Source organism: Copadichromis virginalis, linkage group LG16, assembly GCF_057382275.1.
Source record: "Copadichromis virginalis isolate Kocher_CV1m ecotype Utaka linkage group LG16, C_Virginalis_male_GT1.1, whole genome shotgun sequence".
Taxonomy (NCBI): domain Eukaryota; kingdom Metazoa; phylum Chordata; class Actinopteri; order Cichliformes; family Cichlidae; genus Copadichromis; species Copadichromis virginalis.
This window is the reverse complement of record NC_140633.1, coordinates 28,449,659-28,466,805: the sequence shown is the minus strand read 5'-3', so window position 1 is coordinate 28,466,805 and position 17,147 is coordinate 28,449,659. Positions and strand designations below refer to the sequence as shown.

The window sequence follows — 17,147 nt, the reverse complement described above, 5'->3', positions numbered from 1 at the left end:
ACAGGTGAGTCTTCAACCTGGATTTAAATAAACTGAGTGTTTCAGCTGATCTGAGGCTTTCTGGGAGTTTGTTCCAGATATAAGGAGCATAAAAGCTGAATGCAGCTTCTCCGTGTCTGGTTCTGACTCTGGGAACTGATAAAAGACCGGATCCAGATGACCTGAGGGATCTGGATGGTTCATACTGGGTCAGGAGGTCATTGATGTATTTTGGTCCTAAACCATTCAGAGCTTTATAGGCCAGCATCAGAACTTTAAAGTCTATCCTCTGACGGACAGGCAGCCAGTGTAAAGACCTCAGAGCTGGACTGATGTGGTCCACTTTTTTGGTCTTAGTAAGGACTCGAGCAGCAGAGTTCTGAATGAGCTGTAGTTGTCTGACTGATTTTTTAGGTAGACCTGTAAAGATGCTGTTACAGTAATCAAGCCTACTAAAGATGAATGCATGGACTAGTTTTTCCAGGTCCTGTTGAGACATCAGATCTTTTATCCTTGATATATTCTTGAGGTGATAGTAAGCTGACTTTGTTATTGTCTTAATGTGTTTTTCTAAGTTTAGGTCTGCATCCATCACTACACCCAAATTTCTCGCCTGGTTTGTGGTTTTTAGATGTATAGATTGAAGTTCTCTGGTGACCTGTAATCGTTTTTCTTTGGCGCCAAAGACTATTACCTCAGTTTTGTTTTTGTTTAGCTGGAGAAAATTGTGGCACAACCAGTCATTGATTTCCTCAATGCATTTACCAAGAGCCTGTACAGGGCCTCGGTCTCCTGGTGACATTGTGATATATATTTGTGTGTCATCTGCATAGCTGTGATAGTTTATTTTGTTGTTGTTTATAATCTGTGCCAGTGGGAGCATGTAGATGTTAAACAGAAGGTGTCCCAAGATGGAACCTTGGGGAACTCCACATGTGATACTTGTCTGCTCAGATGTGAAGTTACCTATTGATACAAAGTATTTCCTGTTTTCTACGTATGTTTTGAACCAGTTTAGTACAGTTCCTGAAAGACCTGTCCAGTTCTCCAGTCGTTTGAGTAATATGTTGTGGTCAACTGTATCAAATGCTGCACTGAGATCCAGTAAAACTAAGACTGACATTTTTCCACTGTCTGTATTCAGACATATGTCATTGAACACTTTGGTCAGAGCGGTTTCAGTGCTGTGGTTCTGTCTAAAACCTGACTGGAAGGCATCGTAGCAATTATTCTGTTTTAAGAAGTAACTGAGCTGTTGAGAAACTGCTTTTTCAATGATCTTACTTAAAAACGGGAGATTTGAGATCGGCCTGTAGTTGTTCATTTGTGTCTTGTCAAGATTGTCCTTTTTCAGTATAGGTTTGATTACAGCAGTTTTTAGTGATTCTGGAAACACACCTGATAATAAAGAAAAGTTGACGATCTGTAACAGGTCTGACTCTAAAGTCTTTGAGACCTTTTTGAAAAAACAGCACTGATATTTTACGAGAATAGTTTCCTATTGCTTTTGAAAATATGACATCAGAGATATGATGTGTTCTTCTGATGGCATTGTCAAATTTTGGGGCTGGAAGGATGACAGTGTACACGCAGCTAAAAAGTGGAGGTGGCATGGAGAGCTGGGGGATTAACGATGTGCACCGCATGTTCTGGCTCTTTTCTTCATGGTGCGTGAAGGGAGAGCTGGGGCTGCGGGACTCAAGGCTAGGGACTCCCTGAGGGAGAAGCAGTAGAGAGAAAGAGGAGACTGAAAGACTCATATGATATTCATCTTATTCTGCAAGGCCTGTCCTTGGTTTGGACATTCTCAAGAGGAGGGGAGGACTTGAAGAAAAACACATATGCTGATACATGGAAGTATTTATAAGCATTGATGTGAAACTTTCCTGTTCAAGAAAAGAGATGACAGTAAGAGTAAACATTTGTTCTTTCTTTAAATACATACGCGTATAAGACCAATGCAGTGCAACTTATACACTTACCTGTAATTTCCCGAACGGTGCGGAACACGTTGAGTTTTTCCGGGTCCAACGCTTCAATGTTATGATAGATATCCCTGTGAATAAAAAGAGATCAGAATGACAAAAACAAATCAAGTAAAAGAAAAAAAGAATGTGTTTTAGTATTTCCATCTGTATGTGTAAGGGATATACCTACTTAGAATAGAATAAAATAGTCCTTTATTGTCATTGTACATGTACAACAAAAATGCGATACTTACAGGAAATTTTCTTACTTACAGGTAAGAAAAGTTTGCTACATTTACCAGCTGAAGAGGTAAATCATGTATGTGTACTGAGAATACCTGATTGGGATATTTTAAGTGAACTATATTAAATACATATGAATGAATGCAAACAAATAGTACTGTATATCCATGCAGACATAACTAACCACTAACATTATTCAGATTAATCCATCCAATTAACAGTTTGATTCAATCTGTATCACACTGTTAATAGCTCGATGGTATTTAAAATACCATATTTTCACAAGTATTATAATCAGTTTTATTTCAAATTGCAATTTTGAGTCAAAAACAAAGTTTCTGATTATTGAGAGAACAACTCAATAAAGGAGACTGAGAATGGAGAATAAAAGGAAGGAAGCAGTCAGCAGGTACAGCGGTGGAGAAGCTGACACAGCCCCGGAGAGATCTTTGCACAGAGAGGTCACACTTAGCCACTCTAAACTAACATCTGTTAAGCACACATGCTCTAAATGTGTCCATCATGGATGTTCACTTGTGTGCTAGCTGAAGAGTATCATCTATCTTAATTAATAATTGAATCAATCCCCCAATCTGTATGCCAGGTGACCCAAATTAAACACACCATCTATGCTATGAGACCAACAGGTGCACACTTAGTCTAGTTGAAGGCTAAAATGGTCACAGTGGACTAGCAGCTGCGATTTTTACTTTTAGTTACTTCCAACTTCAGTGGAGTGTGCACTACCTGTGGGCTCTTTTTCAACAATCCACTGTGAATGCTCAGTGCTCGCTCAGCTGAATACAGAAAGGCTGAATGGAATGGGAAAAGCCATTTTATATTTAGGCAGATTTTTTTTCTCCCACACTGTCTTCAGTCATTCCGATAAGCTGAATCTTCTCAGCTCTCACCCTTTGATTCCAGTAATGAGGAACACCAGGTTGCCATTGATTTTGGTGCAGTTGACAAACTTGTCAATGTTGTTGGAGTCCACTGTCTGAGCAGTCTGTAGGCTTGCTGTGCCTATCCCATCACATGCTGAAAGAAACACAGTGAAACCGTGAAGAGAAAAAATTGCATCAATTAATTCAATGGTGCAAACATGCAAAATACGAGGTAGATTAGGGGTTTGATGCAATCAGGACAACATGTACTTTTCCTGCATTTGCCAAAATAAACCCAATAGTGAAACTGACAACAGTGCATACATACAACTATATAGTGTTAATAATAAAATAGCTAAATCGATGGAGACAAACATTCAGTAATTATCTGCTGCAACTATATGTTTGAATTTTACCTTTTGGACAGATGTCAGTACAAGGGATGCACATCTTAATGCGATTCTCCTCCACCTCCATCTTGTTACTGGGGCATGCTCTCACACAGGAGCTGTGGTCTACCACAAAGTTATCTGGAAAACAATTCATTGTAAATGTCAAATACAGATGGCTGCTGTTTGTCACACTGGAACATACAGAACAATAAGTGGCAGTGGAGTGTAGGCAATCACATAAAAAAAGTGCTGAAAGTGACTTTGCCTCACCATTATTTTTATTTATTTATTTGGTTATTTATTTACTTATTTTGCATAGGATTTATGTGAAAAACTACCAAAATAAAAAAGCTGCATACTTTCATAACAGTAAACAGTTAAATGTTTATATTATTCTCTATCCTGTGTCTGTTTAAAAGTAACAATGCCTCGAAGCGCAGAGCTCCTCTTCCCTCCCTGCTGGTTGGCCTTTTCAGTGATGTTTTGAACAGCATGGGGTGTCTACAATTAGTTGTGGGTGTGGTGAGTGACTAGCTTGTGGTTAGCAGTGGCCAAAGAATAATTTATGAATAAAATGACTAAACATTATACACAGGAGTGAGAAGAGCTATGCTGCTAGTGCAGACGCAGGCCTCTACTTCCCCGTCACCTGTACTGGCTTTGCAAACAAGACTGCTTGTCAAGATGACATGTTGGAACGACCATTGACCATTTATGTACCCCCAAGAAGTGTAACAGTGTAGCAAGTCAACCATCCATCCATCTTCTTAACCACTTATCTAATTTAGGGTCGTGGGGATGCTGGAACTTAAACCAGCTTTCACAGGGTGAGAGGCTATGTACATCCTGGACTGCCAACTTATACGTACAATGGCAGTTATGTCAATTGGACTGGACTTAAAAGAAAAAAGAACATACAAATGTGAGAACCCAGCCTAACAAATACATCCCATGCCTCTTATTCTGACCTAAACTTTAAAACTTAATGATGTAACTTGACTTTTTCTACTCCTAACACAAAACTTTATACAAGTTTTACTTTTAAACAGCCATTTGCTGAAATTAAAATAAAAGTCCTTTGCAAAATGTCGCTTTTACAAAACTGTAAAAGTCAAATTCATCCTCACAGACATAGTCACGCTCACACACACATAAAGACTATTTTAGGAAAGAGACAAGCTATATTTATGTTGCTAGTATTTGCCCTAAAAATGATCTACCAGCAGTAATGAGAAAGTTATGAGAAACCTAAGGAGTAAATGCAATTCAAGAAGCAGCTGCATTTATCTTCCAGTCCAATGCAAATGAGGGTTATAAAGAACATAACAGGCATTGCTACTGTCCATTCCTCCTGCTTGTGGGTCTCGAAGACCAAGGAAATCAGCTGATGGATTGCACATGGATGCAGGTGTAATTATCCACAGTGAACTGAAACTGTCCCATTAAATTAGTACTTAAAGTGTAGCTATGTAGAGGTTATGACTTAAGATTAATGTTTAAAGCAGTATGCATGTATGTGGAGTATCCATGTTTGTGTGTGGGGGTGTGTTTGTCTGTGTGTGTATGTATGTATGTTTGTGTTTGTCCAGGTGGTCAGACTTACGTGGACACTTCTTGACGCAGAAAGCTCCATAGGTGTACTTTGCCCTAGGGTTATGCTCCAGCTGGAAGGTGGTAGGGTTGTAGACAAATGGCTGAGGGCACTGGGTCACACATGCCCCACTGTCATTAAAGTTGGTGCAGGCCTGCAAACATCCACATAAGTATTATTAGCAGTAGTAGTTGTAGTAATAGTACTAGTACTTGTAGTGGTAGTAGTATATTTACATGATCCGTACACAGTCACAGAAAGGTTACTTTTGATTGTGTGGCCAAAATCTGGTTTCACGTTTATTCATAACTGCTGCCAGCCTGACCCCAGGTTTGTATTGCAATTTCCTTTCAATGTCCAGTAGTGATATTACTGAAAGGTGGAGATGGAGACTATCAGCATGCACCCAATGATATTACAATCAGTTTAATTTTACTAAGAAAAATCAAGCCGGAGTGGAAAAAAGTAGATACAGAAATCGTATTTTGCTTGATTCTTTTTAAAAAAGTTAAGCTACAGAATTTTAGTCTGGTTGAGCTCTGGACTTTGACTGGGCCATTGGAATACCTTGATCGTTTTCTTTTCCAACTATTAATTTTTAGATTTGCTGTACTTCCCATCACAGTCTTGTTGTACGACCCAATTTGGACTAAGCTGTAGCCACGACGCAGACAACTTGACATATGACTTAACAATACAGAAGAGTTCAGGTTAACCTAATAACTCCAAAGTGGCCAGATTCTATGGCTACAAAACAAACCTGAATCCTCACCCGTCTACCAACGTGTTTAATAGTTGGTATGGGGTGTTTATAACATCCTGTGTTTTGTATTTGGCAATAATAATAATGGGTTGGATTTATATAGCGCTTTTCAAGGCACCCAAAGCGCTTTACAATACCACTATTCATTCACTCTCGCATTCACACACTGGTGGAGGTTGTAGCCACAGCTGCCCTGGGGCAGACTGACAGAAGCGAGGCTGCCATATCGCACCATCGGCCCCTCTGGCCATCACCAGTAGGCGGTAGGGTAAAGTGTCTTGCCCAAGGACACAACGACCAGGACAGAGAGCCCGGGGACTGAACCGGCGACCTTCCGGTTACAGATGCGCTTCCCAACCCCTGAGCCACAGTCGCAAATGTGTCACTATGGCCACACATTGCAACTTTAATCTTGTGTGTCCCAAAATGACCAAAAGTCTTGTTTGTTAAGGTTTGTTAAGATACAAATTTGCCCACCCAAGCTATACAGCATTGTTCTTTTTAAAGAGAAAAGGCTTTCTCCTGGCATCTTTCCAAACAACCTATACTTGTTCAGTCATTTTTAGTTATGCAATTGTACTGTCCTGAACTTTAACATCCATCCATTTTCTTCTGCTTATTCGGGGCCGGGTCATGGCCAAGCAGAGAAGCCCTCCCTCTCCCCAGCCACCTCCTCCACCTTATCCGGGGGAACGCCAAGGTGTTCTCAGGCCAGCCGAGAGATATAATCTCTCCAGCGTGTCCTGGGACATGCCCGGAAAACCTTACCCAGGAGGCGCCCAGGGGGGCATCCTTGTCAGATGCCTGAACCACCTCAGCTGGCTCATTTCGATGTGGAGGAGCAACGGCTCTAGTCCCGAACTTGGCCGAACTTCTCACCCTATGTCTAAGGGAGAGACCAGCCACCCTTCGGAGGAAACCCATTTCTGCCGCTTGTATTTGCGATCTCGTTTTTTTCGGTCACTACCCACAGCTCGTGACCATAAGTGAGGGTAGGGACGTAGATCGACCGGTAAATTGAGAGCTTCACTTGTACACTCAGCTCTCTCTTCACCACAACAGACCGGGCCAGCATCCGCATCACTGCAGTCGCTGCACCAATCTGTCTGTCTCCCAATCCCTTCTCCCATCACTCGTGAACAAAACCCTGAGATACTTGAACTCCTCCACTTGGGGCAGGGTCTCGTCCCTGACCCGGAGTGGGCACTCCACCCTTTTCCCGACCGAGGACCATAGCCTCAGTTTTGGAGGTGCTGATTCTCATTCCCACCGCTTCACACTCGGCTGCGAACCGTTCCAAGGCGAGCTGGAGCCCATCACCTGATGAAGCCAACAGGACCACATCATCTGCGAAAAGCAGAGATGAGATCCTGAGACCACCGAAGTGAAAGCCTTCCGCCACTTGGCTACACCTAGAAATTCTGTCCATAAAAATTATGAACAGAATCGGTGACAAAGAGCAGCCCTGGCGGAGCCCATCACCCACCGGGAACGAGTCCGACTTATTGCCAGCTATGCGGACCAAGCTCTTGCAATGTTCGTATAAGGACTGAATGGCCCGTAGCAATGGGAACTTTAACATGTAACATGCTAACTGAGGCCTGTAGAGTCTGAGATGTAACTCTTGGACTTTTGGTAGTTTCTCTGAGTATTTGACCTTGGGAAGATGAATGACTTTCTTAAGTGTTTCCTACTTGAATGAACAATTTTTGTCACTGTAGGCTGATGGAGTTGTCCGTTTCCAGATTGGGCAGCAACAATTGCTTCTCTAAGCTCATTACTGATGTCTTTCCTATTTAGCATTGTGTTAACACACACTGAAATGCTTTTCACCTCGACTTCATTATTATTTTGTTATTGCAGTACCTGCCAGTCCATTGTAAAAATTAATAACAAATATGATTGAAATACTGATGAATTTAATTATACTTTGTTTTACTTTACACCCAGAGGTTGACTATATGCACACACTGGTACAACTGTTAGGCTACGTAATTATAATGCATGTGGAACTTGATTTTCTGGATGTTTGCTTGAGGAAATTTTCTCTGACTGGATCTCCTTAAATTGTAATTGAATATTCCTGTACTAAGACATGTACTTATTCTATATGTGTTTACAGACCCTAAAAAACATATACTTGTACACATTTAATGTTATCTATGATAATAATATAGAAATAAATTCTTGTGTCTAAAGACTTTGAATTTGCCAGGATTCAATCAAGAATTTACTTTGCCATTTTCTCAATTTTATGATGATTGTGAAGAGAACAGAAGAATAAAAAATTATGATACAGAACTTGCTTTTCCAAAGCCAGGAAGAAGAGCTCGATTAGCCACGGACTCACAGCCTCAGAAACAAGTTTAACATGAAAACAAGCACAGATAAAAGTGATAAAGCACATGGCAAAAAGTCAGAATGAAGAGTTCCCAGTGAAGTCTATATTTAACAATGACACTCATGTCAGGAAGAAAAGAGAATTAAATGTCATCAAACGATATTTGCCATACAAGTGGCATTTAAAAACTGAGTGAAATCCATTTTAAGAGGTACCTGAAATTGAAGGAAGGAAAAAGTCACAAGTAAAATGTGTCAGACTTAAGAAACCAAAAAAAAAAGAAGAAGAAGAAGAGAAACGTAAAACAAAGTGTTAACACAAAATGTTATCTGCGTAACCATATTGACATGGTAATATCACCAGGAAAATGATCACTTTAACCTCTTTTGTCACACCGTAATGATGTAAAGTGTGTGTGTGTGTGTGTGTGTGTTCACTTACAAAGCAGTCTGTGTCCTTTGGGCCATAACAGCCACCTGCACACTCACGGTGGCAGCAGTCACTAACAAAGGGACCAAAGCAACGGCCGTCACACTGCTCCGCACACACTGTCTTAGTTACTTTGAAGTTACAGGCATGTTAAAAAGAGAGAGACACAAACAAAGGATAAAATGTATATACAATACACGTACTTTATGCATACATATATAAAACGTAAACACAACACAGTCTTAGAATGTGTCTGTCTAGCCAGTTCAAATGGCAGGTGAAGATAAAAAAATTAAAGCCCAGTCACTGGAAAGTTGTCACTGTAAAACCTTTGAGAGGTGGGGGGGGTAACGTCAACTTCATCATCTGCTCTGGAAGTTATATATACTATACTAACCTACCTACCATCTATTGCTTTGTAAAATGCATGCATACACATGTTTTTACATGTGTCTGTGTCTGGTGAGTTCAGCTGAAGCAGAAGTTCTTTTTACCACCTACTAGCTATCTTCAATCATGTTTTCATCTCTGCTCTCGTCTGCTGTCTGGCTCAGTGCAACAAAGACATAGCGATTCTTATCTGAATGTACTACCAAAGTGAACATCTGTCCACCTTTGCAATCATATGGGCGGCCGCATGTCTGTGTGCCTTTCTTCTTGACAGCCATATATAAATGTACATAGGACCCTGCTATTTCACAGGTAAAGACAGCTGGTAATTGACATAGCTTAAGTGTCAGCAGTGGGACTTTCATTATAGAGCAGGAATACATAACTAAGCAGTTATGGATGAACCAGTAAAGTTGGCACAAGATAAAGTATTGGGGTGGGTTAAAAAAGATATTATACATAGTGGTTTGGATAAATGAATGTACTGTAATTACAAATTAAACTATTTGCATAATTTTGTTGTTATCATATTTACTTTTACTTCTAAATGACTGAGGCTCTCTGTTCTTTTTATACTCAGTCATGTTGGTAATTAGTGACAGCTATGGCTTTTGGTTGTATGAGGTGAAAGATGCTCGACGATGTGGAGCCAGCGTTAACTGAACACAAACAACAAAAGCTTGTAATAAGAATAAAATTCAATGTCATTTTAAGAATATATTTGGTGATAAAGGTTAAAGCGAACTGGTCAGAACTGAAACTAAGAAAGTAAATTGCAACAGTAAATATTACTGGGGAACGTAAGGCTACTATTGTACACCATTACACATCTATTGGTGGTGCTTATTTTTGTTTTGAGCAGGGCCATTGTTTTTTTGATCTGTGTTATGTTTCCCTGCAGCCTTGTGTTGACAGGACACCATCACCATGATAGATAAAAGCTATGGACAAGTCGCCAAACAAACATGGACACACAGACACACACACTCATGCTACTGAGTGGAAAGCTACTGATTTACCATCAGTAGCATTCAATTAACAGTGCCTGGCCTGCATTGATATGGTCTGCTTTATTCAAAAGACACTTTGTCAAAATAATGGCCAAGCCACATCGCCAGAGACGGACACAATTATGTTTGTCAATTTGGCTTTAAAAATCCACTTTAACCTCCTAGGACCTGGCGTCCACATATGTGGACATCACATTTTGGGTTATTTAGACCAAAATACTAAATTTTGCTCTACAAGGGCCTGATATCCACTTATGAGGACATTATACTGCTACTGTTCTATCACAATTTTAAATGAATATCCTCATATGTGGCTCTTATTTTTATTAAAAACAAAAATAAGGTAAAAAAAAAAAAAATCGGGCCCCAATGTGACCAAATATCAATGAGAAATTAAAAATGCATGCCGTGGAAGAGTTCAGGTCTTAGGAGGTTAAGAATAACTAAAGACAAAAAACAAAACAAATCAAATTACAGACATCACTCACAGGAACCAATGCCTCTGAGTTCCCCTGTGAATTTATTATTATTATTATTATTATTGGGCACATCTGGTTCTCAACACCTGTCTTTTTCTGAGACAAAATATTCAGTTAATTTTTCAATTTATTCTTAAGTGTAACTTTATTTAAATAGGGAATGAATGTCTATAGATCAAATATTTGCCTTACAGCGCAATGGCTCAAAAGTTTACAGTTAAAAGGTAGCAGTTTGACACAGGAGGTCAATTCAATTGCATATCAGTTACAGTGATTCCCAATGTTGAAAGTGAAATGACTTCTTAAAGCAAAGGGAAAACATATCAATGATAAATAGTGTGCTTAATTTGACAAGTATAAGTCTTTATTTGCTAATTAATACCCTTGTTAATGCTGTATTTTTGAAATTATTTGCATTTCAAAAATGCCTCATTAACTAGATGTAGTGATAAGGCTATGATGAATAAACTGAAATGAATAAACACCTTCATCATGGGATGTTTGTGAATAGATACGCTTCTTTTTTTTATCTATGAGCTGATAGATCTGAGATATTCACCACTTGTAGTCTCACAGTGTTTCTATTTTGTGTGTTTCGAAGGTCCAGAAGTTTATTTTGATGCAATTTAACATGGGAAAGATGGAGCAAAACTTCCTCTTTGCATTTCACGCAGTGCACACACAGAGACACACACACACACACACACACACACACACACACACACACACACACACACACACGCACACACACACACACACGCACACATATATATATATTATACCACAATCACCACCCAGTTCAAAGGGTCTGATGTCATCTGTTATTATCAAGGACCACAGAACTTGTCAGTTGCGATCTCTGCAGCCAGTGGTACAACTAATAAAAATTGCTGTTTCGTTTAGAGCAGGTGTGAGTACTTTATCCTGTATCCTTTTATAGAACATAACATGTACTTCTATGGAAAAAAACTACCTCTGCTGACAGAGATCCAGTTTTTTATGTGAGAGACTCAGTAAAGAGAGTGGTTTTGAATTGTAATTTACTTCCTCGGTGTATTTGGTTCGTCATAATTAAACTTCATAATTAAAAGCATTCCAGTGCAAGAAAAAAAGATCTTCTTTTTTGAAAGCAAGTAAAATAAAAGATGAATCATGGCATCCACAAATAAATGGATGAGGATAGAGAGATGGCGCGATCACAGCTGAAACAAGGCAGATAGATGGTTCTGGTCAAACAGTTCATTCCTCATTATCTTAACGAGATCACAACCACAGAACAAATAAGATGTGACATGCCAGGGTTGGAAGGCATAGATGAAGTGGTCTAAGTACGAAGTGATGGACAAAGAGCAAGAACTTGATGAAGGGTGGTACAATAAAAAAAAGGAATGTGAGAGGTAAAGAGGTATGTAATGAGGAAAGAAATGTGAGCATGTGTCCATGTGAGTACATAATTTTGTTTCTGACTAAAACTAAATGTGTACATACAGTTTGCTATAGGTCAAAAATATACTAAATATGAAGTCTTCCTGTGGATGTTAGTATGTGTTAAACACAGATAGAAGGGTGAGCCACTGTGGGCTGTGAAGAGGGCTTGTAGAGCTAACCATTAACAAAAGTGCAGCCTTAAAAATTACTATTTTATGACACCTAATTAATTTAAGCACAGTTACTCTGAACTACGCTGGAAAACAATGCAATTGTAACAATAATTCTTTAGTATTAGTAAAAATATAATTTTTTTAAAATTAATTTTATTGTTAAAAAGTGGCCTTATTTGATGTTTACTTGTGTAGGCAAAAGCATGTTGCATTAGCCAATCTCTCTCTCTAGCCAATGTTTACCGAACACCTCAGAACTCGTTAAGTTAATTGCATTCTGAAGCATCAGAATATGCACAACATTGTCGTCAGTGCTGCCGTGCTGCTACTGACTAAATTTGAATGAGACCAGATGCTGGATGCTGGCATGCATGACTTAGCTGTTGCTGCAGCCTTTCATGTCCATGAGACAACGATTTCTGATCTGCCTATTGGTCGACTTGGTCAACATTTGACTGGATAGAGTAAAAATGAAATACTCCAACATGCATTTGTGCAATTCTTGCAGCAGGATCCCAGCCCCGTGGCTGTTTCAGCAGGACAAAGCCAACCTTCACACTGCCAGGGTAGTTAAGGCCTTTCTGGATCAGGAGCATATCCAGACACTTGCTTGGCCAGCATTTAAACCCAATATTTCTTCAAATGCAGCCACAACCAGTGAGCATTACACAGCTCTCTTACAACATTCTCAAATGTTTTTTTCTAAAAAGCCTTGTTTTGTATTTTTCAGAACTGTAGAACAATGTTAAAATGGAGGGATTGTTGCTGTTCCTGTTTCACTACTTGCAGTTAGGCTGTCACATATCATTTGCATCACAGTGAAACTTTTGTTATCTTTTAATGATCCGGTTTAAAATAAGAGCTTTCCTCATAGGTGAAGACAAGAAACAACCACTCATCACAGCCTTGTGTAAAATGTTTTTCCTTTTGTAGACTGCAAGTTATTTAATCAGTGAATGTAGATGATGTTGTTTTTTGTCCTTGAATCTAGGATTTTTGTATTAATGATCTTTAATAAGGTTAACACAGAAGATTTGTCTGATTTTTAAATTGCCGGTAAAACTTTGTTTTTTAGAAATTTCCAACCAGTAGTACTAATAAAATCCGTGTGACGACGTCTATTTAATACCAGTCAAAGCCACATCAAACTTTCTGCTTGATAGAATGATCTAAAGAGCATCCCTGTTTTGATTATTTTGATCTGATCTGTTGATTATACATTTTTGAGGCTAAAATTCCTTTGCATTGTGGAGCTGTGTTCATTAAAATACCAGAATATCATGTGTGTTAATTTGGAGAGCATACAGTCTCCTCAAAAGAAATGATGACTTTCAACAGCAAAAAACCCCCAAAGAAAAATCTGATGTCATCCCTTTGGGGCAACAAGCAGGAAAACCTTCACTTTATGGAATTCAAATATAATTTTAGATGCTAATTTATTGGTGATATTCTCATGTCCCGTTTCCACAGAGGCAGCATGGGGTTGTGCTTAGTTTGTGAGTAATATGCTTACAAACTACTGTGCTCAATCCTGCCTCTTATTTCCATAAACACCTGTTGCCACTGATTTGCAGTGCAGCTCTTGTGTAATGTGGCATACCTCTGCCTTTTTCCCTGTTTCTCTTGATTAGGACTAGCTTCTTGACAGCCATTCTTTCACTTAGACCATTTCTAAAGAAGCTTCGGTGAACAGTAGATGGTTCTACTGAAGGGCTGGATGGTCCTCTCCTCTCAGGTCCTCTATGAGGTCTTTGCTGGGTTTTTTAAAAATATATTTCTTGGGACATGACTTTCTGATACTTTTCATCTGCTTTTTTAGACCTACCACTTCTTTTGTCCTCCACTTGTCCAGTTTCCTCAAGTTTTTTTCTATTTAAGAACACACTGCACACCATGCTAAAGACATGCCAAGTTTTTGCACTTTAGGAATTACCTCACCTGAATACAGTTAACAGGTCATCAGCAAGACTCTATAGAACTTGACTGCATGCTGCGGTGACAATTCAGCCATTTGATTCATGTTACAGCAGTTCATCAGTGAATGATCATGGTGCAATAAAAGTACTTTTAGAAGTACATTTTTCCAAACATTTACATTTACTTAGGAGTTACCAATCCAGCATGCAGTCAAGTTCTATACCCTTGCTGATGACCTACTAATTTTATTAATTTGTGTTGCAACAGGGACACATGGAAAAGTTTCAGGACACCGGCCCTCGAGGACTGGAGTTTGAGACCCCTGGGTTAAACTAAAGACTTAACCCTTTGTCACCAATGTATCAAACAGGCTGCCTAAACTATTTTTGTAATTTTGCCTGTGAAACTACATAATATTATGGTTATGGTTGTCCCCAGCTAATATATCTATCTACACACATATTACAGTGTTGGTCAATACAGTCTATATTTTAACACAAAGTTGTATTTCTTTTTATGACTAGTATAAACCAAACAAAATAAATGCAAAATATCAACAAGTGAGCAAAAAGATAAAGGTCTTTGATTATTTGGAAAACTGTTTTTGGCCTAGTGTCTAATGTCTCAAAGTTGATATTGTGATTTAGTGAAATTTGCCCAATCAAACAGATGACTCAACTTTAATTCAAGAATAAGAGATTTGTCATTTACAAAAATGGCACTTTCATTTCCTGTTTTCAAACTGAAAGATGCTGCAGTAACAAGTCTCACAGTTCATAACACTGTTCACGCACATACACGCACATATACACACACACGGCCTCGAGGGCCGGTGTCCTGCAGGTTTTAGATCTCACCCTGGGTCAACACACCTGAATCAAATGATTAGTTCATTACCAGGCCTCTGGAGAACTTCAAGACATGTTGACGAGGTAATTTAGCCATTTGAATCAGCTGTGTTGGATCAAGGACACATCTAAAACCTGCAGGACACCGGCCCTTGAGGCCTGGAGTTCAAGACCCCTGCCTTAGATGGAGTCACATGGATGTATACATAAATGACATCCAAAGGTATATCCACTAAATAAAGCTTGGAATCTCGTTCCAAGTACATTGCCAGGTATGCTAAAGATATGCTAAATTTTATTTTTGACCCACAACAGTTATCAGTAAAGTTTTGATGCATGCAAAAGTCACTCAGTGGTGATTCTAACAACTCGAAGTTCTAATCAGATAATAATAATTAACTTACAGCTTTGGCACTGGTCCTCTTTGGGTCCCCAGCAACGGCCATTGCAGGAACGGTGGCATTTTTGACCTGCACAGAGGTTCAAGGAAAGAGACTATTGGCATTTCAAACTGCAACTTCACAAACTATTGTCAGTGTCATTCAACCTTAAAACAGACCAGAGAATTGCTGCTGGAGTTTGTCTTCAAGCACTCAACCAAAGGCAAACCAAACTCACATAGTGAACAAAACTATGGAGGATCATGTGGTTTAACTTTGAATTCACTTAATATCTATTTGTATGTTTTTCTTTGGATATGCATGCATAGGTGCATTCTGTTTGCTCACACTGAGCAATTGTGACCTTTTTAAAACTTTGAATAAGTCTTTCTTCTGTTATACCACAATAGTGTCTTTCTCGCCTAGTTATGCAACAGCTCAACTTCTTCCTGGATATAATCCTGTACATGTTAGGATTGATTTTTAGATTTTAATGTTCATTGACTTCCTTCAAATCCCTTTATTGGTATTTTTAGGGATACAATTGTGCAATTTGTGCTAATGTTCTTCTTTTTATTTTTGGCTCTTGGTCCTTCTTTTCTGTTTGAGTCCTGCTTATGCTTGTCTGCCAGAGCAGTTTGTAAACTCTTTATACAAAAACTCTTTAAAGGCACCAAATAATTAAAGTTATTGCCATCATTGCAATTATGATTGTAATCATTGAACTGTAGGTACTGCAAGTAGCATGCAGCAGTTAATTTCGTTAATATGACGATGATACTACATTTAACTGATACAATCTTAAGAGTTAAGAAAAAAACCTTTGAATTCTCAACATTGTTTTTTTTTATACATATATATTTTAAGGCAGGAAAGATCCATCTTCCTTGACTGATATATGCTGTTGTGGTAATAAAATCCAAAATAACCTTGGCACAGGTTATTTTGGGAAAATGAGATGATTCTTTTTGCCACTTCACGCTAAACCAGCCCAGCATGAAGCCAGCACACATCAGGTTGAGATAAAAGCAGTAAAGGAGCGGTAAGCAGCATCATACCCTCAGAGCTTTAGCCAGTGCCTTTCTGGGTTTTTGGAGGACTTAATTGACTGTCTAGTAATTGACTGCTGGGAGAAGTGAGTCTGGATAAGTGCAGAAGTGCTGTCCTCTGTCCATCAGCCTCTCCAGATGAGAGCTATTAGCATCCGACTGACTCCATTGCTCAACATGAGAATCTCCATCTTCTGCCCTCTTCTTCTTCCTCATTTTTGAGCCCATCTACTACACATTTTTCTCTTCATCCATCACTTATAGATTCATCACTCCTCTGTAGCTCTCTTTCCCTTAGTGCCTATTCCTGTCCCTTTTTTCTTAAACCACTACATTTCTCTATTTTTTTTCTGTTTCTCCAGTGTGTCCCTATTGAACTGACAATTTAGTAAAATTTGAGAGAAAGGCTGGCAGCTTTGTCTGTATGAAAGCAGTATACAAATGGGATATTAATACAAATGTCCGCCAGCCATACAGGCAGAACTTCTGCTGTTCTTCCTTAATTCTTTGTTCTTCTCCGTGCTATGTGCCCCAGGAAGTCAAGTCAAAGAGTTTTCATTCAGTGACCATGGCCTTCACTATCTCAGCTTCTAAATCCTCATTGACCTTGTATAAGACCGTCAAACCCCCTTTCCCGGAATGCACCGTAATCTTTAACATCCCCTGAAGGTTAAAATGTTGAAACTGCTGCCATACCAGCGTCAGTGTACAGCAAGCGAAAGATGGAGGTGTTTAAACAGAATCAACAGGGCATCAGTTTAAAAAAACAGAAAAAAAGATCACAGTCCTATTTTGAAACCAATAACATAACACAACCATGGCACAAATAAGTCACAAGCAAAACAACATGAAGCTTGTGTCGCCGCAAAAAATGAAACAGAGAT

At 39.1% G+C, this 17,147-nt stretch overlaps 1 protein-coding gene across 2 annotated transcripts in view; it reads right to left on the bottom strand.

Moving 5' to 3' along the window:
• The window catches only part of erbb4b (erb-b2 receptor tyrosine kinase 4b), a 341,570-nt gene that overhangs the window by 89,810 nt on the left and 234,613 nt on the right, over nucleotides 1-17,147 (bottom strand). Inside the window, exons 5-10 of one of the 2 annotated variants that reach the window (XM_085434270.1) lie at nucleotides 15,239-15,304; nucleotides 8,602-8,720; nucleotides 5,069-5,210; nucleotides 3,490-3,603; nucleotides 3,101-3,227; nucleotides 1,962-2,035 (exon numbers count right to left, since the gene is read on the bottom strand). In XM_085434270.1, coding sequence (XP_085290396.1) covers nucleotides 1,962-2,035; nucleotides 3,101-3,227; nucleotides 3,490-3,603; nucleotides 5,069-5,210; nucleotides 8,602-8,720; nucleotides 15,239-15,304 — 642 coding nt within the window. Of the gene's footprint in view, nucleotides 1-1,961; nucleotides 2,036-3,100; nucleotides 3,228-3,489; nucleotides 3,604-5,068; nucleotides 5,211-8,601; nucleotides 8,721-15,238; nucleotides 15,305-17,147 lie in introns of those variants that run through there. The other variant, XM_085434269.1, reaches the window with a different exon arrangement.